Raw genomic sequence first — 27,805 nt, forward strand, 5'->3', positions numbered from 1 at the left:
ACAGTATTTGTACTTCACTACTTCCTACGACTGATAAATAAACAGGTGAAGGCATGTCCGTTGTCCAATATCCGGTCAAGATATTACGTGGCTAAACGTGTTTCAGAAAACCGCATACATGGTCAACTCTTTCGCGATACTGAATATTGTATGTGTGTGTGTGTGTGTGTGTGTGTGTGTGTGTGTGCGTGTGTGTGTGTGTGTGTGTGTGTGTGTGTGTGTGTGTGTGTGTGTGTGTGTGGAGGGAGAGAGAGAGATTACGTTTTTAAACGACAGTCGGGTAATTTTCATCATGCTTTTTACGCCACTTGACGTGGTACAGTAGCTATCTATTTCTCGCTCACCCCTTTCGCGCCCACAAGACAACCAGCTGCGCTGTACCAAATTTACGAAATGGGGATGCGTGTAAACCACCAAACTTTCATGATTATTAGTTATTTGCACGGACGCAACTACAACACAGTACATATGTTACCTATAAAAGATAAACTCAGATGTTGTTCCAGATTTGATGCAAAACGGATTGTTGTTCTCAGTTACCATGAGGATATTTATTGTTATTACCCTGTTTTGACTTTGGTACGTTCCATTCATCCCGCCCCCGCCGCCATTTTCCATGTTTTCCTCCACTACGAAGTAGTTCACCAGTTTTAAATGCTGAAACCATAATAAGACTTTTACTTTTCATCTCCATTTACGTGGAGCTGATCGGCTACCTCCTGATTCAGACAAGGAGACGCCGAAATAGACGAGGATGTATATCAAACAGGTACGCCAACGACCCGAGTGTCTCCGTTTTACTATACAGGGCCGACTGGGCTAGAATTGACACTTAGCTGAATGAACCCTGATCTGAATACGCAGCTTTACTGTAAATATTTTGTTTCTTTTCGTTCACAAAGTTAAGACAGGTTACATTCAACTTCAAAATTAATACCTGCAATGCTGAGGTAAACCAGAACTCGAATTGCCCGCCCCCCTCTTGAGGATGCTAGGCTAAAGGTAGCTGAATTTTCAAACCTTAAGCCTACTCTCTCGATTACGATTTTCTACGTGCCTACGATATTTGTTACCGGCGCATTTACAGTGTAATAAACACAATGCATTTTTCAATCTGTTGCCTTCTCAAAAAGATGTATTGATGCCCCTTGGGTCTTGTGCAGGTTATCATCCAGGGGTTCCGAAGTTACCGGGACCAGACTGTGGTAGACCCGTTTAGTCCCAAGCACAATGTCATCGGTGGGTACTGGACCACTGACCCTCATTCTCCTTCATTACACTGCATTTACTATATGGACAGACACCTAAGTTGTTATTTGAGTGACAACACCCACATGAGTTAAGTAGAACAAACAGCATTTCCCAGCAAATGAAGACAGACATTTTACAATTGAAATAATTCCGTGTAGTTTCAAATTGTCACAAATGTAATATTTAGGGTGAAATTTGGACCTGCTGGTTGAACATTATATACTGATACATAATTATTGTGCCTGGCACAAAAAAATCATTGGCATAGCTTGATACAATACAGTACATCTTTATGTAGCATTTTCACAACAGCTGCAGCTGTAACAAAGAACTTTACAGATGAACAAAGATACATTATTCATAGAAAATAATTTTCAAACCAATTAAGTGAACGTGGATAGTTTGACCCCTCATGACACACTGATGTTGCTGTGGCACATACCGATTTATTTTTATGTTTCCCCTCTCTTTTACAGTTGGGCGAAATGGATCAGGAAAAAGTAACTTTTTCTATGGTATGTGGGCCCCTTAGAATAACATCTTCATTCCACGATCTAGTTAGAACTCAGGTTAATTGTTTATTTCTTCCTCCCCAGCCATTCAATTTGTGCTCAGTGATGAGTTCAGCCACCTCCGACCTGAGCAGCGCTTGGCCTTGCTCCATGTAAGTATCTACACAGGTAGCATAAGCAGCAATTAAGACAAATTTTAGTAATCATGCAAACATAAATGTTCCTCTGCTGTTTCTGTAGGAAGGAACTGGTCCTCGAGTCATTTCTGCATTTGTGGAGATTATATTTGACAACTCTGACAACCGGCTGCCGGTAAGACTATTACATTGGTAAACACTGTTGATGTTTTTTTTTATTATTTTTTATTTATTTATTTTTTTAACTATTGCCAATGCATACATTACTCATAAGCTTGAAATGTACAGCAGGCTGTTGGAGGCCAAGTTTTCACAAACAAGTTCAGCTCATTACCCAAGTTAGAAATGTATTACTGTAATCCACCACCCCCTTATTTGTCAACATTCTCCTGGACCCTGTTGTTTCATATTCTACTCTGGGAACCTCCTTTTCCGTTTTCCTTTCTCCATGGTGCTCGTACTAAAACTTGACTAGCTAACCACCGATCTAACCAGCAAATTCAAGATCATTGGTGAGAAGAGCAGTGTGGGCAGTCCTATACTTCAGCAGTTAGGTCTTTTTTTTTTTTTTGTGTGTGTGTGAATTTATTTATGGGGGATTTTAGAAGCATTTCAAGTACTCATTCCATGGTATAAAAACATACTTCATAAAGTGAACCGTTCCATGTTTTTCGGACCATAAGGCGCACTTGACGTCCATTAAATTCCTCAAAAATTGACAGTGTGCCTAAGATATGGATGTCGGGTTTTTAGTCTGTGGTCTTTAATTCAAATTCCTTCAAATTTACTTTCACACATCTCATTGTATATGTTTCATCATACCGAAACCACAATTAATTCCTGCTTCTGTATCTCCAAATCGTGGGAAATGTAGTCCTACCAGTCTGATGCTTACTATCAGACAGAACGTGAGCTCGGTGTTTCTGGCAACGGGTTTCCAGTGTTACAATATGGCACAATATCATTGTGGTCTGTGAAACCGAGAGGTAAATGACACAGCCTGCTTTCAATAGCTCCCCGGATCGAGCAAAAAAAGATCAGCCTTGTATAGTGGAGAGCGAGGAAGTTGGTGTATCTTTTAAGTGTATTGACTTGTTTACAGCTGCTGAACTGTCAACCGAGATAGCACCATGCAGCCTAAGGAATCACATGACCACCGGTCACAAGGTTGATTGTTGGCAATGTTCAAACTTTTTTGGGTGACAGTCGGAGGAGCCCCTCCTCTTGTCCGCCCGAAGAAACACATGTGCACAGAGAACAAAAACATGCGAGACCCAGTCTGAACCGAGCATAATAGTGCTAAATCTATCAAATAAACATATGGTACAAGTAGAATAAAGTTATTCGACAAACAATACTTCACAAATATAATGCACTTTATAATCTGGTGTGCCTTAATATATGTATAAAAATACCCGCTGATTGCTATTGCACCTAATAATCCAATGTGCCCAATGGTCCCAAAAATTCAGTCAGCGTGAACCCTGAACATACCAACAACTTTTTTAAATAGCTTTTTGTCTTTCTGCCTGGTGTGTATTATTTAGGCCACGAAAGCGCTACATTATAAAATCATTTTGGTCTGAAATTGCTGTTGCCAATGAATGGAAGTTCGGTGACATGAGAGCAGCTAATTGGGATTTTGTCTCCCTCCAGATTGACAAAGAGGAAGTCTCCCTTCGTCGTGTCATCGGTGCAAAGAAGGACCAGTATTTCTTGGACAAGAAGATGGTGACGTAAGTGTTTGTGTCCCAGTAATCACAGGAAATATTGGCCTCGCTGAATTGATGTGATCACGTTTGGTGGTGTTTGTGATTGGTGCAGCAAGAATGACGTCATGAACCTTCTGGAAAGTGCTGGCTTCTCCCGCAGTAACCCTTACTATATTGTCAAGCAGGGCAAGGTGAGAAGGAAGTGATGGTTTGATCTCCAACTTGCTCAACACATCATAAATGGTTTTCCACTATCATAAATGAAGTCACGTTGATACGCCCCTATTGTGCGATACATGTTGTAATTTTCGAGAAAAGGGTAATTATTTTAATGTTTGATGCAGATCAACCAAATGGCCACAGCACCTGACTCTCAGCGTCTGAAGCTGCTTAGAGAGGTGGCAGGAACAAGAGTGTATGATGAACGCAAAGAAGAAAGTATTTCGCTCATGAAGGAGACAGGTGTGTTCTAAACAATATTATTTTATAAGTATTTTTTTCTTAATACAGGCAGCATACGGTACTAGTGCTTAGCATGTCTACATCACATTTCTGAAGTTTTGGTTTTGTGTCGCAGCTCTGGTTTCATCCTGTGTGGATTTTTCATGTTTTCATTAACCTTGTGTGGGTTCTCGATGGGTACCCTGCCCACTCTGGCATGCTACCACATTCTGAAAACATGCATTTTAGGTTCTTTAAGAGTCCAAATTGACCTTAGGGGTGAATGTCAGTGTGAACAGTTGATTATCTGTATGTGGCCTGCGATTGAGTGGCGACCAGTCCAGGATGTATTTTGGAGAGCCTCCACCTTATGTGCGACCCGAATGAGGATGAGCACTATGGGGAGAGCTAAAAGGTGGATGTTTCCATCACATTGAGATCAAAACACTATCCACAACTCTGAGAATGAAAATGTGATGTAAAGCCAACCCTACTCTTACCATCATTTACTTCAGTGTAATCAGGAAATACCAGCACAGTACTGTTATTTATCCTCAAATCTACCTATGCCGAATTTGCAAAACAATCTGACACCACAAGTTGCAGAACATTGCCTGTGAATTAGTCTGATAATATTTCAGTATACTTATTTGTGTTTGGTTTGATGTTGTAATTGGATATTGATCAAGACAATTCCTTTAATATGTATTTAGAAACAAAGTATTGTCATTATAATAATGACGCATGTGTCCATCTAGAGGGGAAAAGGGAGAAGATCAATGAGCTGTTGAAGTACATTGAAGAGCGTCTACACACTTTGGAGGATGAAAAAGAAGAGCTGGCTCAGTACCAGAAATGGGACAAGATGCGAAGAGCCCTTGAGTACACCATCTACAACCAGGAGCTCAATGAAACCCGCGCCAAATTGGATGAGGTAAACACCCCAAAGTTGCCTGACTGTGCTTGTTTGTAAAGATGTTTGCCAAAATACTTCCCAACTAATTGTGGAAGTAATAATTAGTGTGGTTGGAATTCTAATATATAAAGAAATGGCGTTTCCATCACATTCTTTTGTGTTGATTTTTAGCATTGTAATTTATGTTTTTCAGCTGTCTTCCAAGAGAGAAACATGTGGAGACAAATCCCGACAATTACGTGACGCTCAGCAAGACGCCAGAGACAAAGTCGAGGTAAAAAAAAAAAAAAAAAAAAAAATCCAAGCAAACATCCAAACTATATGAAAATTTGTAAAATATTACAATTCAAATCAATTACAGGAAGTAGAATGAAGAGTGCTTTCTGAGAAAAGCTGAATTTGATGTTTAGGTACCATCTCTAGTACCACTGCAGTTGGTGCTAAAACAGAAAAGTAACAAAAGTTTATAGTGTATAAAGTATATTGGTTATTTTGATGCCCGCACCTTTTTACACCAAATGTGAGTGTTGGATACATGGCTGAAGTAGCTAATATTCACACTCCTACAACCGGCTGGTGATGCACTGACATCAAAGGTTTAATTTTGCTCACTCTGTACAATATGCCAAGTAGTTGTTGACGTCACACTAAAAAGATTCTGGTAGCCCTGATAATAAACACACACAGGAGCCCGAAGAAGCTAAGCAGTCCTGACAGTTTGTACGCCAGATGTATCTAAAATAATTGCATCTCTTCAGGAGAAATACATGGAAGTTGGACTCCTCAATGAATGGAATCACCTTTTTCTTTCCTGTCCTCATGTAGGAGACAGAGCGAGTTGTGCGAGAATTGAAATCCAAGATCTCTGCCATGAAGGAGGAGAGGGAGCAATTGTCGGCCGAGCGCCAGGAGCAGATTAAACAGAGGACCAAACTAGAGCTGAAGGCCAAGGACCTGCAGGATGAGCTGGCAGGCAACAGTGAACAGAGGGTATGGAAGTCTCCCATCTGCGTCACTCTGTTTACCAGCAACACTTGCCCTTCCTCTGCATCACTGCATGTATCTCCCTATAGTCACTGCTATCACGTGCACGATTTTTCTTTTAATGTAAGTCACTGCGACTAGCATGTGGGAAATGGCACCAAATGTACCCATGGTGTGATTTTGCCTTCCCTTTAACCCTGTACAGTAATAATTAAATATTGAGTTTTATTTATTTATAAGTAAGATTGTGATTCAACAGTAAGCAGCAGCACACATTAATCCCACTGCACATCTTGACTGGCATCGGTTTGTGTGCAGAGCTGGTATGACTCACTTTCAGCAGAGCCTCATATTTGTGGACACGTGTGTGTGTGTGTGTGTGTGTGTGTGTGTGTGTGTGTGTGTGTGTGTGTGTGTGTGTGTGTGTGTGTGTGTGAGAGAGAGAGAGAGAGAGAGAGAGAGAGAGAGAGAGAGAGAAGATCATCATAAATAACAGCTTTATTGGCTCAGTCTTTGTGATGGCCATGATGAGTCCCAGGCAGAATGCTGGTTGGTGGTGGCTTAGCATCAGCCAAATGTTCCTGGAGCAAAATAAAATGGAATGCATTCTGGCTGCTAGCACTGTGGCTATAGTGTTCGCCAACTGGACAAGTATGTTAGTGTTTTATTTCTGAATGTCCTTTTTAACAGGGCTATTTTATGCTCTGCAACTTTGTGCATGAAGAGCAACCCATTGTCTGCTCATATAATGCGCGCTACAGCAGACAAAATCCACAAAGCCTTTTGGCAACGTGTAGCTTTATTTGCAATCACAGGACGTTGTTGCAGTCCTGTGTGTTACTTGTTTGAAAAGTCCAATATCCCTAATATAGCAAGATTGGCTTCTGTGACCATAGTGATACACAGTGCTTCCTGTACTTAAAAGATACCTGGTACAATGCTCTTTGTTGGCATGGTTAGAGATATTGCTTTTGTGTGCATGTTTTTTTTTTCTTTTAAACTATGTTGTTAAGCCAAGTTTGTTTTGGCCAAGGAAATTCGGTATAATACAGTAGAGATTTTTATTCATCTTTGAACACAAAGAAACAGGCGCGGGGCATAAAAAATTTGTTCCGCTCTTGTAGAAACGTCTTCTGAAAGAGCGTCAGAAATTGCTGGAGAAAATTGAGGAGAAGCAAAAGGAGCTGCAGGAGACAGAGCCCAAATTCAATATGGTGAAGGAAAAGGAGGAGCGAGGTATCTCTAGGTAGGGATGACTCATTCACCACATCACAAGTTCCCAGAGCAACTGGAGAACAGGCCTAATTTCATGAGTCAGTCATCTTAATCTAGATGTCTTTTGACAGTGGCGGCAGCAAGGAATTTGGCGGGTGCATACAACAATCATTTTAAGGATCGCCGAATCCGTCGATTCTTTTGTTGATTAATCAATGAATCAGATTTTTTAAAAATTACATCCCTTCATTTAAAAATAAGACATTATGTGAAATTGAAATTGAAACATAACTTGATGATTCACTTACTGGTTTGGTCAGTAAAATTCCAGAAAGTAGGCAAAAATCTTGCTCATTGTTTTCCAAAGTCAAAGCAGATGTTGGCAAATGTTTTATTTTGATTCAACTCAAATATAATCAATCTGCTTCCACAGAAGACTACAGAAATCTGTTAAAATTTACTGTTGAGCCTGATTCCAAAGATTTGTAAGTTAAACAGGGTCGCTAAAAGTTAATTGATTATCAAAATAATGCTTCATTTGATAATCGGTTAGCTGTCAATTTAATCATAACACTTTTCGCGCAAACATTGTTATATATAAACTAAACAGAAGTATAAATACATACTTAAAATGATGCAAACATTTTCATCTCCATCTAGACTTGCCCAGGCGACACAGGAGCGGACAGACCTGTACGCCAAGCAGGGCCGTGGCAGTCAGTTCACCTCCAAAGAGGAGAGGGACAAATGGATCAAGAAAGAGTTGAAATCTCTGGACCAGGCCATCAATGATAAAAAGAGGCAAATTGCTGCCATTAATAAAGATCTGGAGGACACGGAGACCAACAAAGAGAAGAACCTGGAGCAATATAATGTAAGAAGTCATTTTAAAAACATAATAATGTGTGTCTAAATTTTATATTTTTCAAAATATATTGTTATTTATACAGTGGATATAAATAAAAGGTCTTCACACCCTTGTACATATGGCAGTTATTTGTTATGAAAAATGAGACCTAAATAATTTCTAAACATTTTCCACCTTTAATTTGACCTATTACTTTTACAACTCAGCTGAAAAACAAGCTTGTCACGTGACTTTTTTTATGTTTGAGTTTTACTTGATGTCCAGCACTTTATATGCATCTCTAGTTGTTTTTAAAGTGTTCAAAAATAACGTTGAGTTGAGCTGATTTTTTTATTATTTTGTTTTCATTTTTGTCTGTAGAAACTGGACCAAGATCTAAATGAAGTGAAGACCCGCGTTGAGGAGTTGGACAAAAAATACTATGAAGTGAAGAATAGGAAAGATGAGCTGCAGAGTGAAAGAAAGTAAGATTCATTTTTTACCCATATGGCTTAAAAGGTTACAGTCCAAATAGAGGGTTCAACATTTGTCACTCAAGGCAAAACAATAACAAAATCAACTATAATAACAAAACTAACCTTTCCTGATGAAGTAATGCACGTGGATTTTTGACTATTCCAAGAGGTTATGTCTTTCGCTGTTATGGTGACATAAGTATAACTGTGCCCACATCCGTGTGTGTAGCTACCTGTGGCGTGAAGAGAATGCAGAGCAGCAGGCCTTGGCGGCCAAACGGGAGGACCTGGAGAAAAAACAGCAGCTCCTCAGAGCCGCCACGGGCAAGGTCTGTCACTGACTGGTCTAACACAACATCAGAAGTGTGTGTAGGCCTGTCACAATAATTACTATATCGAATTAGAGCTTGATGAGAAAAAAAATACACTCCAAGTTTTTTTGGGGGGGGGCTTGATAAATGATCATTTGCATGCAAGCTTGTTGACATACATCATCAAAATTCACTTGTGCTGTCCATCAGCCTGCTCACCGCCGTGTGCATTTGGCGCTCGCATTTGGCATCATGAGACAATAATAAAATCAAAGTCTTGGTTATGCAAATTATTCACAATTGAGGAGTAATCCTGGACAGTAAAATTGTATTTTCAAGCTTCACAGATTCACCTCCTGTTACTTCTGACTGCTTTTTTTTTTAAACAACTATGAATAATGTATTTAACACTTCTTTTTCTTCCCTCCAGGCCATCCTGAATGGCATTGACAGTATCAACAAAGTCCTTGAGCATTTCCGCCGCAAGGGCATTAACCAGCATGTGATCAATGGTTACCACGGCATCGTTATGAATAACTTTGAGTGTGAGCCTGCCTTTTATACCTGTGTGGAGGTGACTGCTGGTACCAGGTGTGTCATGATGTTTTATTTAATCCTTCTATTGAAAAAAAAAATAGTCCTCCATTTGGAGCTTGAATGTGAACCATCTGGAGTTGACTGAGATGTAAATTAATTGATGTCACAACTAATGGCTGGAAAGAGATAGCGTTACAGTGAACCCCCGCATACTCACACTTGTTTTTTGTTTCAATAATTCTCGAAGCTCCCTTTTGTGAGCAAAATATATTGTTGCTATCATTGTATTTTGGGGGGTTGCATCTGAATGGCTGTCAATTCTATGCATATTTTCGCTCTTCTCGGGCCGGCCCGGTCTCAATCACCTGTGAATAGCAACTCTATGCATTAGTAAATTAAAATGGTAGATTCACTGTATTCTATGCTCGATATGTTGGAATGTGGCCATCAGTAGTGATGTCATTTAACATGGTTTCACTTTCAGACTGTTCTACCACATTGTGGAGACCGATGAGGTCAGCACCAAAATATTAATGGAATTCAACAAGATGAATCTCCCTGGAGAGGTCACATTTCTACCCCTCAGCAAGCTAGATGTCAGGGACACTGCCTACCCAGAGACCAATGTAAGGACTACACTTGAGTTGCATGCCTGGACCATAATTCACACTTCATATAATTTTGTCAAAACGACTTAACGTAATTTCTTGAGAATAACAGACATTGAAAAATTACTTGCACACAGTAGTGCTCATATATCAAGTTATTAAATGTAAACAGAAGCAGCACAGTCTACATATTTTTGTACAAATGCAATTATCAATCTAAATAAGAGGCACAAAAATAATTTTGAGGGCAGTAGTGTATTTAAAAAACAAAATAAAAGGAGGGGCTTCACTGTGATGTAATTTTGACATTTATTTTGCAGCTCTCAAAAGTCTTAATTCAAAACCCACTACTCTAATGTGAAAACAAATATATGCATTCAATACACTCACTATGTATTCATCGATTTTCTGAATCGCTTATTCTCAATATTAATGGATGTTTAATCTTGTAGGCCACTCCTCCAGGTTGACCTGTTATCGTCTTTGCGATATATATCATCATATCGCCCAATATATCATCATATCGCCCAGCTCTAGTACTCGCCTATGCCAAGAAAGCACATTCTTTGGCAGTGACAAAACCGTAAACCTCATGAAATTCGGTTGAGAAATGAGCCAGTTATGACTTATTTTTTATGTCCGTGCATTGCCTTTGGTCTTTCTAGTTTTCTTAAGTATCGTGTCATATAGTATTGGACTTTACCTAGTGTGGAGTATCTTCCCTGTGATCATACAATCTTGTATCAACCTTGCATCAGGATGCCATTCCAATGATCAGCAAGCTGCGCTACAGCCACAATTTTGACAAGGCCTTCAAACATGTATTTGGGAAGACCTTGATTTGTCGCAGCATGGAGGTTTCGACGCAGCTGGCCCGGGCTTTCACCATGGACTGCATCACTCTGGAAGGTTTGGTCAACCACACTCCACAGTCATAGAACCCATGAGGATAGTTGCTAATTGCAAGCGAATCAATAACATGTGAAGAGGCTTGATGTCTGCTTAACCTTGTAGGTGACCAGGTGAGCCACCGTGGAGCTTTGACAGGAGGCTATTATGATACCAGAAAGTCTCGTCTGGAGCTGCAGAAGGACATGAGAAAGGCTGAAGAGGAGCTGGGTGAGCTGGAGGCCAAGCTTAACGAGAATCTGCGCAGGAACATTGAACATATCCTTTTTGATTTGCACTGCTTTGGCAATGTATTTTCCATATTTTCCATGGGCCATGCGAGGATCTTGATTCTATGGCTGGTGAACCATTTCTACAATTTTCAGTATGACAGGATGCTTTTCCAATAAAATCATAGATATTTTAACCAGGGGTGCCAATAATTCAAATTAGTGACGGTATTACCATGCACCCCAATATGATGAGGAGATGTGTATCTCTCTCTGTCTTTCTCTCTTCAATCATAAATAGCTATGGCATTGTATGATCAGAAATGGCACTTTTAGGCATTCCACGTTTTCTTTTGTGTCAGCTAGTTACTCGGTACACTTTTAGTGAAAGCTGACATTAAAATGAACAAAAATGGAAGAAAACATGGCAATCTCTTAATTGTTTTTCGTGGCTGTATCGTGTGCGTGTGTATAAATGTTCCATGAGTGGATGGCTGAGTTAATATTTTAAAAATGGTTTCACATTTGGATTACCATACATGCTGAATCACAAAGCTGGGATGCCGCAAGATGCCTAAGGCAGGTAAAAGAAGGATGAGAGAATATTGGACCCAGCCACAATGACTCACTGCTGTCAGAGCTGAAAAGCACGTCAGGATATGGATAGAGAGAGGCTATGTGTTGCTTGTGCAGTATTTTTTGATGACATGGTCACTTCTCCATGTGTTGGCACATCTGTGGTGAATCGGGTGATGTGTGCGTGCGTGCGTGCGTGCGTGCGTGCGTGCGTGCGTACGTGTGTACGCGTGTACGTGTGTACGCGTGTACGTACGTTTACGTGTACCTTCTGGTTAACTACGTGAGAAGGCAGGCAAAAGCACCGATGACCAGTTCTCTACCGCAGTGGTGAGTCACAGTTGACATCAATTATTTAAAAGCCCACCATTGTTTTCCATCTCTCCACCTCTGCCCTGTCTAGGCGTGAGATTGCACTGATTCACCCCACCCGTCGCTTTTACTTAAGTCTCCAGTCCATCTTCATTTTGCTGAGACAGACAAGTATAAAGGAAGCTGTGCTCAAATGGCTCAGCACTTCTCCAATTTTTTGTCTTGAATTTGTTCAATATCACTTGCCGAGTACTCACATTTTTAACATCCCTTTCATATCTGTCGTTTTCACTGACGGAAATGCTATTGAGCCGTGCATTGCCTGGACCGTAATTCAATCAATTAAACCACCATCTTATTGATTTGCCTGCATTAATGGACTTCTTTGAAACCTCCAAGGTCCAGTGGAGTGTAGGAGTCATGGACAATCGATAGTGCTGTCTGTTCATTTAGCTTTAAGATGGCAGGGTTCTTGCAGATCCTTAAAAAGCCTTGAAAAGGAATGAATCCACAAATCGAAAAACAAGGCCTTAATTGACATCAAAATGTTAATCAAATTAATCTTTGAGAAGTCTGAAAGGTTGTTAACACAATAATTTTGATTTTATGAATGTAAAATTGTCTTGCATCAACAAATAAATGAACATTCTTTCAAGACAAATTTTCAGAATGACTCGTAAACTGCACAGTCATGAAAGCGGAAACTACAAAACTGATGTGTGTTTAGTGGGGACCGATAAGAGCAGATCGATGCACGTCAGTTCTGTACTCCAGCAACTTTGGACAATGAGACGTCACGAACAGTGTTATGTGGGTTTTAAATTTTATTCTGAATCGAATTAAAAAGTCTTCAATTTATTTTAGGCTGTAGGAACCCTACATGAGGACGTCCAGCCCTCCGAAAGATAGATCCATTTCCCAAGCCTTCTTAGATGCATGCCCCCCCCCCCGCCCAACATTTAATTTTTACGAACAATTTTTTTCATTAAGGCAATCGTTTTATTTTACTTTTTCACAAGGCTTGTCTTACGCAATGTCACAGAATTTTACGATTAACCGTTGAATCAAATTATTTTTGTTCTAGATGAAATTTGCAATACACGGTGAAGACTTCTTTAACATGTGCTTTCACGTATCAATAATGAGATTGACCAGCTGATGAACCAAATGCAGCAGATTGAGACGCAGCAGAGGAAGTTTAAAGCCTCCCGTGACAGTATTCTGTCTGAGATGAAGATGTTGAAAGAGAAGAGGCAGCAGTCAGAGAAGACGTTCATGCCAAAGGTGACCAAAATGACTTGAAATTTGTATGGAAAGCATATCACCAGGCATTGTGGTCATTTACACCTCAGGCTTCATTGTCTTTTTTTTAAGCACAGGTCATTTGTTGAAACTGATCATCGCTCTCTGTTTTTTGTGTCTTTTGTTTCTCGTGCAGCAACGAAGTCTTCAGAGTCTGGAGGCCAGCCTCCACGCCATGGAGTCCACCAGGGAGTCACTGAAGGATGAGTTGGGCACAGATTTGCTTTCCCAGCTCAGCCTGGAGGACCAGAGGCGTGTGGATGACCTTAATGATGAAATACGTCAGCTTCAGCAGGTTAGGTGGACATTAGGAAGGAAAAGTGTTGGAGTTTGGTTTTATTATGAAGGTTTTCTGCTCTGTCCCTGTTTAATCCATTTTTTCATACATGCATTTGAAGTAGGGCGGCCCGGTAGTCGAGTGGTTAGCATGTCGACTTCACAGTGCAGAGGTACCGGGTTCAGTTCCAGCTCCGGCCTTCCTATGTGGAGTTTGCATGTTCTCCCCGTGCTTGCGTGGGTTTTCTCTGGGTCCTCCGGTTTCCTCCCACATTACAAGAACATGCATGGCAGGCTGACTGAACACTCTAAATTGTCCCACGGTGTGAGTGTGAGCGCGAATGGTTGTTTGTTTCTATGTGCCCTGCGATTGGCTGGCAACCGGTTCAGGGTGTCCCCTGCCTACTGCCCGAAGACCGCTGGGATAAGCTCCAGCACCCCCGCGACCCTAGTGAGGATAAAGCGGTTCGGAAAATGAATGAATGAATGCATTTGAAGTATTTGAGCCATAAATGACTTTTTTTTTTTTTAAATAATTATTTACTCACATACTGCATGCAAGTTAAAAACACAAGTTTGACAAAACTAGAACTATTACTCCTTGGATGTAGTCATATAACGATATAGAGAATGATATTTATATATAGTTGCTCTTCAGATTGTCTATACCAAATAAACTAAACTAAAAATAAACAACTCCTGTAAAAAGATGTCCATGGCAATTCATATTCTGTAATTAAAATGACTGACTGATGTGCCAGTGTAAAAAGTGAAATTAATTAAGCACAAGTCGATTGAGATGGTAATGGTAAATGGTAAGTGACAAGAGAGAAAAGTTACGTTATATGGTAGAAATCAAGGTTGTTTTTTTTTTTTTTTTTTTTTTTTTTTGGTTGGTTTTTTTGCGTCATAAAAGCAAAGCAGTGTGTCATGGTCATGCAGCCTTTGACTGTTTGGCCTGAAATTGACTTATTTTTGCTTACACTAATGAAAAAACAAACAGTCCTTTGTGAGATGTGTTATTTTGGAGGCATTATGTTGAGAAAACCGTTTTAGAAAATACAAATGCTCTTCATTCATTTAAAATGATTAGCATGAGCATGTATAATGAAACCATAATTGTTTTTTCATACCATCGTTTTGAATAATCTCATCACACAATATTTGTTCATAAGTTTAAAATGGCTGTCATTGAACCTAATAAAAGTTGAAAAGGTCTCTGATATGTAAAAAGGTTCCCGCCGCTGTAATAAAAACATTGTTTTCTCAACAAAACAAATACTAATAATAATTCTAATACTGTTTGCAACATAATTAAAATAGATCAATTCATATGCACTTGAGTGCAACACCATTGTTGTCTTAATTTTGCCATCGTCCTTTTATTCCTGCTGCTCCTAGTGCATTTAAATGACCTGGGTGCAGTAAATGGCGCAGACAGCAGCTGTGTGTGGGAGGTTCCTGTGATCCTTTTTTTCTGTGCCAGCTTCTTTCAGCTCTCGCCCAAATAATCTCAAATTGTCCCCACTTGTGTTACGCAACTTCACCCACACAACCCAGAATCTTTAACGTATGTTTCTCCAGAGTTTGCACTTCTTCGATGTGACATGTAACGCATTTTATTAAAGTGAACGTTGCCGTGGTACTCAGAGTGAATAGATACGGTCGCTGCTTTCTCAGTTGTTATCCCAAGACCAGCAGCATAAATAACATTGTGGTTTCTTGTGCCACCCGCAGGACAACAGACAATTGCTGAATGAGAGAATCAAGTTGGAGGGCATCATGACCCGAGTGGAGACGTACCTTAATGAGAATTTGAGGAAGCGTCTTGATCAAGTGGAGCAGGTATAGTGTGGCTTCAATGTCCGGTGGGAGCGGGAAATAATTTCTTGATTCCCTGCTGATTATTATGAGCTTGAGTAAAGTGTATTTCAATCCCCTCGCGAAACACAAGTTAGTACTTTCCATAACTTTTCTCAGCAGGGATTTTGGTCAGGCTCGGGAGTGATTTTATTTGCATACAGAACAGGAAATTCAGTTCGCAGTCTCAAGTGGCCACTCGAGATGTATTTAAATGCCAGGTGTTGACCTGTGTGTTTGTGAATTAACTTTTGATTAGATCAACCCAAATTCATGTTAATATGTACTCAGGGCAAGGCCTGGAATAAATTTGACTGTTAATGTAATGCAGAATAGGAATTTGTATGAACAAAGACTCCTTGTTTTGATTTGCAAACACAGGAGCTAAACGAGCTGCGAGAGACCGAGGGAGGCACTGTTCTCACAGCCACAACATCTGAGCTGGATGGCATCAACAAACGGGTCAAGGAGACACTGGCTCGATCAGAAGGTATGGTCAACACTATGGCCCGGAGAAGTACATAAAGCTCCACTTGTGCGCTTGATAGAAGCATAGCAGTATAACCATTGTCTTAATATTACTCTCTAATTTAATACAACCAACCAAACAGTATCGATTCAATTTGTTGATCTCTAACCATATAAGATGAAATGCAAGTGACACAAAAAACTGAGAAGTACTCGCATGTTCTCCCCTAGATCTGGACTCTTTGGTTGACAAGACCGAGTCGGAGATCAAGGATCACATCAAGAGCATGGACCGCTGGAAAAACATAGAGAAGGAACAAAATGATGCAATCAATCATGACACCAAGGAGCTGGAGAAGATGACCAACCGGCAGGGCATGCTGCTCAAGAAGAAGGAGGAGTGCATGAAAAAGATCAGGGAGTTGGGCTCGCTACCTCAGGAGGCTTTTGAGAAGTACCAGACTCTCACACTCAAGCAGGTATTACCGTCTTTACTTAACTTGCCTTTCAGACCTTTCAGAGGAAGGACCTCTTTATTAAAAAACAAAACAAAACATTGGGATAATTTTTTCTAGGCTGTGTACTCTACTGGTATATTGGAGGAGTAAATATTTGAACGGCATTTTTACCATTTGGGCCAACCTTTTTTTCTGCACTTATACATTAAAGATTCCATTCAAAAGGCAGTCTATAAAAAACAGCATAAGTCATTTTTCCAGCATTTGGAGTCAATGAACTTCTTGATAGGAGCATCAAAGATTAATTTTATGAAACACTCTAAAGGCAGCAAATGAAGAAAAGACTGAAAACGGCATTGCATCAACTCAACAAAATACTGCAACTCCATCCTTAGGGATTCATGTAGCGCTGATTATTGAGAAGGCTGTCGTTTACCAGTTTGATTCATGCTTCTCAAATAAAGTTGCTCCAATTATCTTTAGTTATGTTGTTATGAAAATTAAGGGTAGTCATCTACGTGAAGATACGTTAATGATTCCTCACAATTATTATGTTTAGGTTTTCAAATGATCACTTCGACAATATTGCTTTGAATTAATTCTTAATGACCCAATCCTGGTGAGCCATTTATAGAACACACCCACGGGCACCTGTTATAAACATGTGAACTCAGCCTAGCGACAATCAGTACTGAAGTTGAAAACATCTGCTCCAAAGCTAATTGAACTCGACTTGTGAGCATCGCTGTGGTTATTTTCCACCCCTCTGTTAAGTACCGTCTTGGATTCCAAGCTTTATTTGTTCATAGGCCCTCACCGAACTTTGTATTCTTGTTCTTTGCTTGCTTGCTTTCCAGCAGCACCGCAAGTCACCAAATAAGCCTTTGAATTTAGACTTTGGCCAAGTAGATTTCTGCTCCACTCCAATGACTGGCCAGTTCAAAAAATAAACAACTGTTGAACTCTGATGCAGCAAAGAAAGCAGAAGCTCCCCCCGGGAACGAGCCCTGAAGCCTTCGCCCACCCACCCCCTTAGCAATGACTCAGTTACGAGTCAGTGCTCAGCTTGTTGCCTCCTGGGGGGGCTCAGACTCTGACTGAGTGCACTTGGCTGCAGCTTCATTAATGTCTAAGCATGTACTCTTGTGCGTACGTGTGCTGTTTTCTTTCCATGACAATGCTGAGAATAGCCCTCCTCTTTTTCAAACAACCCACATAATAACTCTTTCTCGGTGGAAGCGTGCTCGTGGACATGGTGATGCCATCGATTGCAGAAGTGGAGAGGTGATGGAGAATGCTCTTTGCTGTTCCTTCTGCGATGCCAATCAATGGATAGGTCACGGGGTTTAGAGAGAGTGTTGTTGTTTTTTTTAGCTCAAGCATCTTACTAATTCATCAGCTAACCTTTCAGAACATGAAAGAATGTAATCATGCCTATAAGTGTGTGCTTCCTAACTCCTTTTACTCCTGAGTTGGGGTCTTCAGTTGCAGTCCTAACACTCACTAAACTACTGTAGTTTGCTGACTAAGTAAGACTATGTCGGCAAGTAACACTCAGATACTGCCATACTCGTGCTTTTTGATTTGTTTAATATTTATAACAAAGAAGTGGTTATCATACAAATATTTACTGTAATGATGACTTTACAACTGCTTTAGCAGAGATTAGTGGTCGGCTACAGTGAATTGCATCTTAGTTCGTTCTGTCGTAAACAAAGGACTCCTCCTTGTCATGTACATATATTTGAATTTTTGGGCACCTACCTGTATTTCCTCAAATAGCAGCTGTCCGTCTAAAAGATACTCTGCCCTAGTTAGTGGCTGGGTTCATCATCCAAAGGCATGTTAAAACCTCCCTGATATACACACAACTAACTTTATCCATTGGGGAAGAAAATCTGTTCGTAGCTGTCATCGTCTCAGTTCATAAACACTGTTGTTTGTTTTTAATAGCGCACAAATAGTATTACTTTTCAAGATTCATCATAAAGTGATCATGAAAAAGGCTATCAATGTAATCTTGGTGCGCTAAACTGCTTGACTACTGTGGCAGCTTGTTACCTGTTAAAACCTCTGTCAATGAAAAGAAAGAACTATATATCTTTTTGTACTCTGTAAAAATTGAAGTACCACAGTAGCACATGGAGTAAAAATGCACCATGATAATTCGGGGAGAACTCATGCTCTGTTCTTTCCCCCGGCCAGTTATTCCGTAAACTGGAGCAGTGCAACACGGAGCTGAAGAAGTACAGTCACGTCAACAAGAAGGCCTTGGATCAGTTCGTCAACTTCTCTGAGCAAAAGGAGAAACTGATCAAGCGTCAGGACGAACTGGACCGAGGTTACAAATCCATCATGGAGCTCATGAATGTCCTGGAGCTGCGCAAGTACGAAGCCATCCAGCTCACATTCAAACAGGTACTGCTCTCCTAAAACTTTTTCGATGTGCAGTCCTCCACATTTTTGTCGGTCACCTGACCCCTTGCCCTGTCTCACACCCGCAGGTGTCAAAGAATTTCAGCGAAGTGTTCCAGAAGCTGGTGCCTGGAGGCAAAGCGACGCTGGTGATGAAGAAGGGAGACGCCGAAGGCAGTCAGTCTCAAGATGAAGAGGGCGGCGCAGAGAGCGAAAGGGGCTCAGGCTCACAAAGCAGCGTGCCCTCTGTTGATCAGTTTACCGGCGTGGGGATCAGAGTAAGAGTCTCACTGTTTTGTCCAGATTATCCTCAAATTAGCCTAGCGCTTTTTTTATGTTATGGTTGAGGGGGGAGTCTGTCCTTTTTTAAAAGAAATATGAATTCCGACAAGCTTTCGGTTATATGTTAGCTGAAGCCAATTCCAATGATGCATATACATTTGCGCTGACAACATAAATATCTCTCTGGTGAGCACTAAATTTCAATGCACTGTCACCATGACAGCAACATGAAATGAAGCCACAATCATGACATCAACACGTTTAAAGCCGGATATTCATTGTGTCACGTCACACAGTGAGAATCTTGAGTAAAATGGACATGAGCAATTGTCTTCACAGGCTTCCAGGTGTCATCATTAAAGGTATCTCACATTCTTCGGTTAAAATAAACTAACTTGTCACACTTAGGTTAAAGGCTGTATTGAGGGGTGGGGGATCTGTCTCATGCAAATGCAGCCTACAGCTTTTGTTACCATGGCAATATGGATGTCATGCGACGGAACGAGCATCCACTCTGTGTTGCCAACTGAATGGGGTTGGGTATCGAGAATTAATCAGAACCGGGTCTAACATTCTGATGTTCACAGAATGCTTCACATTTTAAAATTTTGGTCCATCGTTTCAATGCCACCACTGAAGAAGCTGCGTGCGTGCGTGCGTGCGTGCGTGCGTGCGTGCGTGCGTGCGTGCGTGCGTGTGTGTGTGTGTGTGTGCGCGCGCGTGTGTGCGCGTATGCGCGTGTAGGTGTCTTTCACAGGCAAGCAGGGTGAAATGAGAGAAATGCAACAGTTATCTGGAGGTCAGAAGTCTTTGGTGGCCCTGGCTCTGATCTTTGCTATCCAAAAGTGTGACCCGGCCCCTTTCTACCTTTTCGACGAGATCGACCAGGCCCTCGACGCCCAGCACAGGAAGGCTGTCTCGGGTAACGGGCGGCAATTTCACACAAACACAGAGTACGTGCCGTTAACGTTGATGAAATACTAACATATCAACATATTTGCGTTGCATATCCACTGAAGACATGATTGTTGAGTTGGCTGGCCACGCTCAGTTCATCACTACGACCTTCAGGCCTGAGCTGCTGGAGTCTGCTGACAAGTTTTATGGCGTTAAATTCCGAAACAAGGTGAGCTGGGTGCCGGTGGTTCTTGCGAAATTGAGGCTAGGACAACTTGGTAACTTAGTGCCTCGCACATCTGCCTCACAGAGTTTTGGAGTTCAAATGGTTGTAGTTTGCATATTCTGCGGGTGCTTCTGTTGGCTTTGCTTTCCTCCCACATGAAATACTTTTGATGGAAGTGGCCTTAAAAAAAGTTTGTTGCGCTGTGCTTAGACTTGCACATCTCCCGGTGAGGGTTTTTTTCCTTTCACATTAACACTGTGTTGCTTTTTCTGAGCTAGAGCTACAGGGCCCTCTGCTGCCAGGAGTGATAGTAACGCTTTGTCTGAGAGCCATCCCATAGATAAATCGCAATACAGAACAGGAATGGGGATTGTGTGTATTGTAATTGAAATAATTCTAATCAGCTTACATCTGATTTGTTTTGAACTTTTTACGTTTTTTTTTAATCATTGTAAAAGTATATCACATGGCCCCCATTGAGTGTGAAATTGTGTTTTGTATATTTTTTCTAGGTGAGTCACATTGATGTGATCACAGCAGAGCAGGCCAAAGACTTTGTGGAAGATGACACCACCCATGGTTAATGGTTGACTCCTACTCTGCTTCTTCTGCGTTCTTAAGGTTCAAAGTACACTGTAACCTTCTTGGCTGTTGTTCACTGAGTTTCTTAATTGGAGTTGACTGAATTTGTATGACTTGAACATTTGGAGGTTAAAGTTCTGCAGAAAAGCTTTACCAATGTTTTTTTCACTCTATACCCGTTCCATCCTGTCAAACCACTTGTCCCACCATACTGTGTGCCATCAAATGCTCAAAGCTAGTCGCTCTTTTCTATAGTTACTATCTTGTGACATTTTCTCTCTTAGTATATTTATATACATGTGATTTAAATTCTGCAGCGTCATGTCAATGATGGAAAGTTGATTTTTTTCATTGAATATGATGTTGGAATCCTCTGAATTTTTTTTGCTCCTTTTGTATGTAATAAATTGGGGACAAAGGAAAAAGAGGCCTCAAACTTCGGCTCCCGTTTCTACCGTTAGATGGCGTTGTTCTACTGTAGCTCTCTTCGCGGTTAGTTCCATGATATTTTATGTGTAGCAGCTCTGTCTACATATATACAGCCTCAAATTTCGGCTCCCGTTTCTACCGTTAGATGGCGTAGTTGTACTGTAGCTCTCTTCGCTGTTAGTTCCATATTTTATGTGTAGCAGCTCTGTCTACATATATACAAATATAACCAAAAGAAATTTCTTAAGTAACAAAATATTTTTTAATGTATCACATCACTGGAATAGTTCAAATGGTCTCTTTTTACTAAGCATAAAAATCCCTTTTTTGGAGGGTGTCAACCAATTTGCCACACTTGTTTGAAAAAGATTCCGCATGCCAATTTTCCCCTTCACTTTGAAGTGTTTCAGTATTTCTTGTACAGTGGCTCACAGTCACAATGACTCATTGTTACTGCGCCTGTCACACGAGTCCTGTGGCCTCAGATGGGAGATCGTACGTCACACATGCGTGGCTCCCATGTGGCAGCCCTCCAGATTAGGCTGCCTGTCATGACGCGGCGCATGCCAGTCTCTTTTGTCACGCCTCTTCTTCACAGCAGTTCTGCTTTTAGAATTCCAACACCCACCTGAGCTATTACATTTCACTTTTGCTTTATAGTTTACAACATTGTTGATACGATCATCATTCACACAGACAAAAAGAGCAGTTGGGATAGAGTGGAACTTCCAACACTCCAAAAGTGGTAACATTTCAGAACGCAGATGGACAATAACTCAAAGTATACTGCAAAAATAATTGCTTTTTTTTTTTTTTTTTTAAAGACAAAGAAGTGGTATTATGCGCTTGTGCTGAAATGGTGTCATTTGCACTGGTACGCGTCTTTGGACTGGAGTGAACCACCAGGACCTCAGACGCAGTTGGTTGGAAAGCAGATGGCCACATGTCATTGAACTGGGCGTGATATTGACAGAACACCTCACGTCCATGAGCCGGTTAGCATTTGCTTGCCAAATATTTACAAGCCTGTGAACGACTGGAGCTGTCGCCAATTCACATGACAGATGGATGGCCATCATCGGGAAGATCCACGCTTGTTGTTGACGTCTGCCTGGCCCCGACACGCTCTAAAACTCGTCTTCCAAATGTGATGAAAAACTGTCCTTTTCCCTTCCTCCCTCCTTCATGCCTCCTTCCTTTCTCACACTGTAAAGACCATAATTTGAAGTCCTGGCCCTGGCATCTGCTATCAGACAAGTGGAGAACAGATTACCATTGCTCCATAATTATGTGGCTTTATAATTTCTAAATCTTTTATTACAATCATTTCATTGACAATACTTCCCATAACAACGTGATTTGCATTGACGGCTGCAAGATAATGGTGTTACCTCCCTGCATGCGGTTATTTGGTGGAATGCTTTGAAGAGAAGATACTGTTTTATTTTTATCCCCCAAAAATTATTTTGTCGCAGGTCAAAATGTGTTTTGCCGAACAAGAAAAAGAAACAATTTGTTGGAATCAGCCATCTTTGTTGTTTACACTCGCCTCGATCATTCAAGGTTTGGCGACGCGAATTTTGCCGAGGTATAATGTTCTTTGGCAGCGTTCAAATAGGATGCAACTCCGTCTGCTTAACGCCCCCCCCCCCTCCAACCCCCAATTTTACTTTATATTTTATTATACCAAAACGTTTTTTTAAAAAGCAAATGAATAGACATGTGCAAATCATTAAAGAATGAGAAGTAGACATTTAAAAAAAAAAGCCTTATTTCATAGACCTCCATTAGGGGCCATTCGCTTCTTGAGTGATCCGACACTCCCCTTTCGCCTTCATCAGAGTATTCATTCAGCACGTTGTTAGGTTTGTGTCAAGTAGTAAAATTCACAGTTGTCTTATACCCACTGATTTAATTTTAAAGACACTACGAGAAGTTTATACTGTTGAGGGCTTAAGTCACAAGCTTGTTGAACGTGCCAAACGTTGACTAAGGAATGCAAGTACAACCCTTGACAACACTTGTTTACAATGTAGTGGCTGGTAGGATAGAGTCAGGAAAATTGTAACGTGCTAGCAAAGGCTTAGCTCTTCAAAGCTCTTTAAATGGGCGACATCATTTACAAGGATGCAGTACTGGTGTTACTGTCGTTCAGTTTTATGTCAACTGTTTATAACTTGACTTCTATTTTGGGCTTTTTTTTTTTTTTTTTTAATGACCTGCTCTGTTCCAAACCCGTAACATGGCCAGCCGATTACATGATATGTGTGTGTGTGTGTGTTGGGGGGTCTACACATAACGAATGTTATCTTATGAACAGTGAAATTTGCAGAGTGTTGTCAGTGATCGCATGTGCTTAAGATGGCTTTATGACCTCATAAAGACTGGATCATTTTTCAACTGCCAGCGCTGGTGTCATTTTTCACCCCTTTCTTTAAGAGAAAGAAATGCAGTCTGTTGGTGCATCTGTATGCTGTGATTTAAGTTATATGAATCCGTAAGAATGGTTGATTCTCTCCCTATACATATACGTAATCTCTCTTTCATAAGGTTATGCATCTAAACACTTATAAGTTGGTGTGCGTGCACAGAAGGAGCACACTGAAATAAATACCTTCCCTTCAATATAAGGATATTTGACCTTCAGTACATGTGTTTGTGTCACATGTGTTCTAGTGAAGCTTTAGTTGATCAGCGAGTATCACCCTCTGGGCTCCCAACATAAAGGTCCGCCTCTGATGAGGTTAAAGGCAAAAAATTTTAATGATTTAATAAACAGACTAATCCCGCCTAATGACTTCACACATGTCGCCTGAAATCCACTACAGAATAAACATTCTCGCCTTCATGTGTATGTTCAGCTTCAAAGTGACATTCTCACATGCCCCACCATACTTGAATCCCGTCCCCAACAGCCGTGGGGACAGGCAAACAAACAGGCGAAGGCAAAACTTGTGGTCGTTGGCGCAGGGCAGAGCAAACAGGAACAGGCAAAAAATATGATACAGAAGAAGTCAAGAGTCGGTCAGAAGCGAAAGCCGGAGGCGATTCACGGGGTAGTGTTGAAGCGTTTTGCATAGATGACTCAAACAAAATGACTGTGAGGGAGTCATCCAAAAAGCCTTAATTAGGTGAGTGAGAACACATTTTCAACAACAGAGATGCAAGTCAGGATTTCTTGACACATACTGACAGCCAGTCTGAGTCCTGTCAGAAACGCTGGTAGTGATCATCATCTAAACTTGAGCAAACTTCTAACTTTAGTCTGCCGAGAGATGCAGGTGGCATCCCTATCACGACATATGAGGATTTTTTTTTCTTTTTATGGCACGTTTCATATTGGGCTGAAGCCACTGTAGGCTAACACAATGTGAGTAGTGATGAGAGCGGAATAGTGATTCCTATATAATTTTGGCCTCACATTGCAGAGGTGCAGGGTTCGGGTTCCGGCTCCGGCTTTCCTGTGTAGAGTTTGCACGTTCTTTCTGTGCCTGCGTGGGTTTTCTCCGGGTACTCTGGTTTCCTCCCACATTCCAAAAACACGCATGGCAGGTTAATGGAACACTTTAAATGATCTCTAGGTGTAACTGTGAGTGTGAATGGTTGTTGGTCTATTTATGCTCTGCGATTAGCTGGCAACCTGTTCAGGGTGTCCCCCGCCTGCTGCCCGAAGACAGCTGGGATAGGCTCCAGCATGCCCCCCTTGTGAGGATAAAGCGGATCAGAACATGGATGGGTGGATGGATATCTCTTTCTCTCTCTCTCTCTCTCTCTCTCTCTCTCTCTCTCTCTCTCTCTCTCTCTCTCTCTCTCTATATATATATTTGTGCTTTGTATTATTACATTAATTATAATTTCTCCCAATTGTTTTGATTAAAGTAAACCAACATTCAAACGTTTTCATCTCTATTAAGCCCTGACAAATGAATTCATTCAATAGACATTGTCAAATAAGCAAAAGGCTGCCAATTTTACGTAGTATTTTTGCACGTTAACATTCCAAAGTAAAGTCCTATTTACTCCTTTGTATAAAAAATTTGAAATGTTCTGCTTTGAATTAATATCTCTGTTGTAAGTGCGGTAACGGGTCGATCGTGGGAGGTTGATTGCTTGAAAAGTAGATCGTTGATCAAAAAAGGTTGGGCATCTGTGGTGTAGACATATGAACAGGAAATCGATGGCTGTCATGGCTGACAGTTAGACTTGATTGGTTGATTTTTGACCCAACAAAAACATTACAGGCATATAGATAAGTTTCAATGTTTACAAACATTGCCTCCAAGATGCTCGTGCATCTTTATGACGTCACTGTTGTTTGCAAAGACGAGCATTCTTCATTGCCTCCTCAGTCCAATTCTCAAGTCGTCAAGCTTGTAACCATAATTTTTGCCGTTTTTTCTGAAAGGGATGTTTACCAGCAGGGATTCTATAAAAGACTAGATCTGTGTGTGTGTGCTCTTTCCATTCTGACAACCCACGGCACGAGACTATTACGACTCACAAGCGTGTGTTTTCTGCCTCCAAGATGCGCACGCAGCCAGACTTAATGTATGCATACGTCACATGAAACAGATCTAAAACCCAATAGATGTTTAATTTTAACCAACCCTTTGGTTACCGTCATCAGAAAAAAACGCAGAGTTTTGACCCAACACAAACAATGCAAAAATTTACTCAATGAAATAACTCAACTGTTTTTAGTGTGTTGTGGGAAATATTGGCGTGATTGTGTTCTCTCGAAGGTTTTATCTCGTTCCTATTATCATGTTTCTAGACTCTCCGTCATCCTGGCTTGCCTTTATTGTCAACACCAGTTGATGCTACAGTTGTATCTGCTTTCTCACAGAGCCGAAAATAGAAGGAGGGATTGTTGTGTAGGGTTGTCACGAATATTTGCTTAAGAGAACACTTGAGAGTGAACTTTTCTGGATGATTGTCAGAACAGAAAGAGATGTCTATTGAAGTCTGTCATTTGGAATTGAAACAAACATTGTGGAGATGGTGCACATTCCTCCTCCGATAATTTACTTGGGTGATGTTTTTTTCAAGCAAAATCAGTTTCCAGTCGCTCCTTCCGCATAATATAGTATAGGAACATGAGTACCCTTTTTTCCAGTTTCTTTTTGTGGCTATCAAATGCTTTGGCAAGTTACTTGATTATTGCTAGGCCTTTTTCGACCACGGCAGCATGTAGCTTGCTAGCTAGCTGGGTTTTCTCGCAAGCTAGCTCAACCCATCTTCTCTGGATGTCACAATTCCAGAACAGCTGGAGGTCATTTTAAATTCCCAAGCGAGGAGGCGACGCCGCAGAAGAGCTCACCGCTCGTCCCCGAGCTGAGAGGATCACTAGAGGGCCGTTAGCTTGAGAGCTAGCTGGTGCCTAGCCATTCTTGCATGGAAAGCACGGCAACGTACCACAGCGATATTCCAGCCACCGCAGGTTTTAAGCGGATATGCAGTAGTTCCGCAGCTCAAGCCTGTAGGGATGCGTATTCATCAGAAATATGCGACACAAATTTGCATCCGTGGTTTGACACATTCAACAGAAACACAACAGCTGAGTTTGAACACAACAGCTGGGGTTTTGTGATTTTTAAGCCTCACTTTGTATTGTTTATTATCAATCTTTTTTAAATCATTGACATTTGGCATTGTTGTTGACAGTACTCCGATCTGCGGTATGTCAAATTTACAAGGCATTTATTTCACTTTACATGCACATCATTATCTAACCTGGAATGACGAATTGAATTAAGAATCAAGTCAGGCAATACCTACCTCTGCGCCTCTCTCCATCTTACCAAAGAAGCTTCACCTTTTGGTTCACAGATGTGAGACTCCAATTAAAAATACAAACATATATATGAGTGAAGGCACCATTCTTCAAATAACTCAGCAGTTAAAGTCATCAATACCTACCACGCCACCATTGCATCCCACCATTGGCCAGACTTTGTGTGCTTTGTGTGTGTCTTTCCATCCATGTGAGCGTAGAGGTGCTAATCAATACTGGGCTGACAGAATTTCTTGTCCCTGTTGCTGTACTGAGCTGTCCCAGCCGGGGACCCCCATTTGGCCTGTTACAACTCAACCCCCTTGTGCCGTCCCTAGAGCCCACCCCCTCCAGAGGTCCATTCGCTCAACTTTCCGTGGCCACTGGAAGAGACCCGACTCTGATTTCCCCATCTTTCGTTATAGGGAACCAAATTGGGTACTAGACGCAGAAGAGTGGCCGCTTTGTCCGAAGCTGATGATTTTTTTTTTCTCTTCCCACCTGGCAGCCGGAGAACAACTGAGCTGCCAAGAGAAAGTTGCCGCTGTTAGTGGTCGAGTCTTTAGGAGGTGTTAAAGCTGCAGGTGGTGCTAGGGAGTGTGTTTTGCATCACGCTGTGCAGCAGGCTTTGGATCGGAGCAGTCTAAAGTTTTTGGTTTTTTTTTGTTGGTTTTGTTTTGTTTTGTTTAGTTTTTCTTCAGGAAAACCAAACTAAAATGCTTGGGAAAGGACAAAGTGGTGGTGTATACTCCTCAGAGACAACCGGAGACATTTTACAAAGGTAAGACAAAGGTCAAGTAGGCCCCGTCCAACCAACATGTCATTTGTGTCATCTAAACAGAATTATTATTTGTATCCACTTTCACAGATTATGTTTTTTGGCA

General features: G+C 41.1%; 2 protein-coding genes across 2 annotated transcripts in view; both read left to right on the plus strand.

The window, feature by feature from the left end:
- The first annotated feature begins 603 nt into the window (after positions 1-603).
- Positions 604-21,151, plus strand: smc3 (structural maintenance of chromosomes 3). The gene is made up of 29 exons (XM_019876756.1): positions 604-769; positions 1,164-1,239; positions 1,728-1,766; positions 1,848-1,915; positions 2,004-2,075; positions 3,557-3,636; positions 3,725-3,803; positions 3,957-4,074; positions 4,812-4,987; positions 5,163-5,243; positions 5,795-5,959; positions 7,078-7,199; positions 7,829-8,042; positions 8,397-8,500; positions 8,721-8,820; positions 9,233-9,393; positions 9,824-9,965; positions 10,706-10,856; positions 10,962-11,114; positions 13,086-13,237; positions 13,392-13,550; positions 15,269-15,376; positions 15,773-15,881; positions 16,091-16,338; positions 18,523-18,735; positions 18,822-19,010; positions 19,759-19,936; positions 20,034-20,140; positions 20,650-21,151. Exons 1-29 carry the CDS (start codon positions 755-757, stop codon positions 20,719-20,721), a joined length of 3,651 nt encoding a protein of 1,216 aa, XP_019732315.1. The 5' UTR covers positions 604-754; the 3' UTR covers positions 20,722-21,151.
- A 5,966-nt stretch (positions 21,152-27,117) lies between these two features.
- The window catches only part of rbm20 (RNA binding motif protein 20), a 32,643-nt gene continuing 31,955 nt past the window's right edge, over positions 27,118-27,805 (plus strand). Inside the window, exon 1 of the mRNA XM_019876465.1 lies at positions 27,118-27,702. Within this exon, the coding sequence (XP_019732024.1) occupies positions 27,638-27,702 (65 nt within the window). The 5' untranslated portion in view covers positions 27,118-27,637. The remainder of the gene's footprint in view (positions 27,703-27,805) is intronic.

This window comes from Hippocampus comes, unplaced genomic scaffold (genome assembly GCF_001891065.2).
Source record: "Hippocampus comes isolate QL1 unplaced genomic scaffold, H_comes_QL1_v1.1 scaffold51, whole genome shotgun sequence".
NCBI classification, from domain to species: Eukaryota; Metazoa; Chordata; class Actinopteri; order Syngnathiformes; family Syngnathidae; genus Hippocampus; species Hippocampus comes.

What these genes read in the sequence shown, in the direction of transcription:
- smc3 (XM_019876756.1), top strand. An exon ending in TTGGACAAGAAGATGGTGAC is followed by an intron (nt 3,637 to 3,724) that starts GTAAGTGTTTGT and finishes TGATTGGTGCAG; the next exon opens with CAAGAATGACGTCATGAACC. An exon ending in GACACTGGCTCGATCAGAAG is followed by an intron (nt 15,882 to 16,090) that starts GTATGGTCAACA and finishes GTTCTCCCCTAG; the next exon opens with ATCTGGACTCTTTGGTTGAC.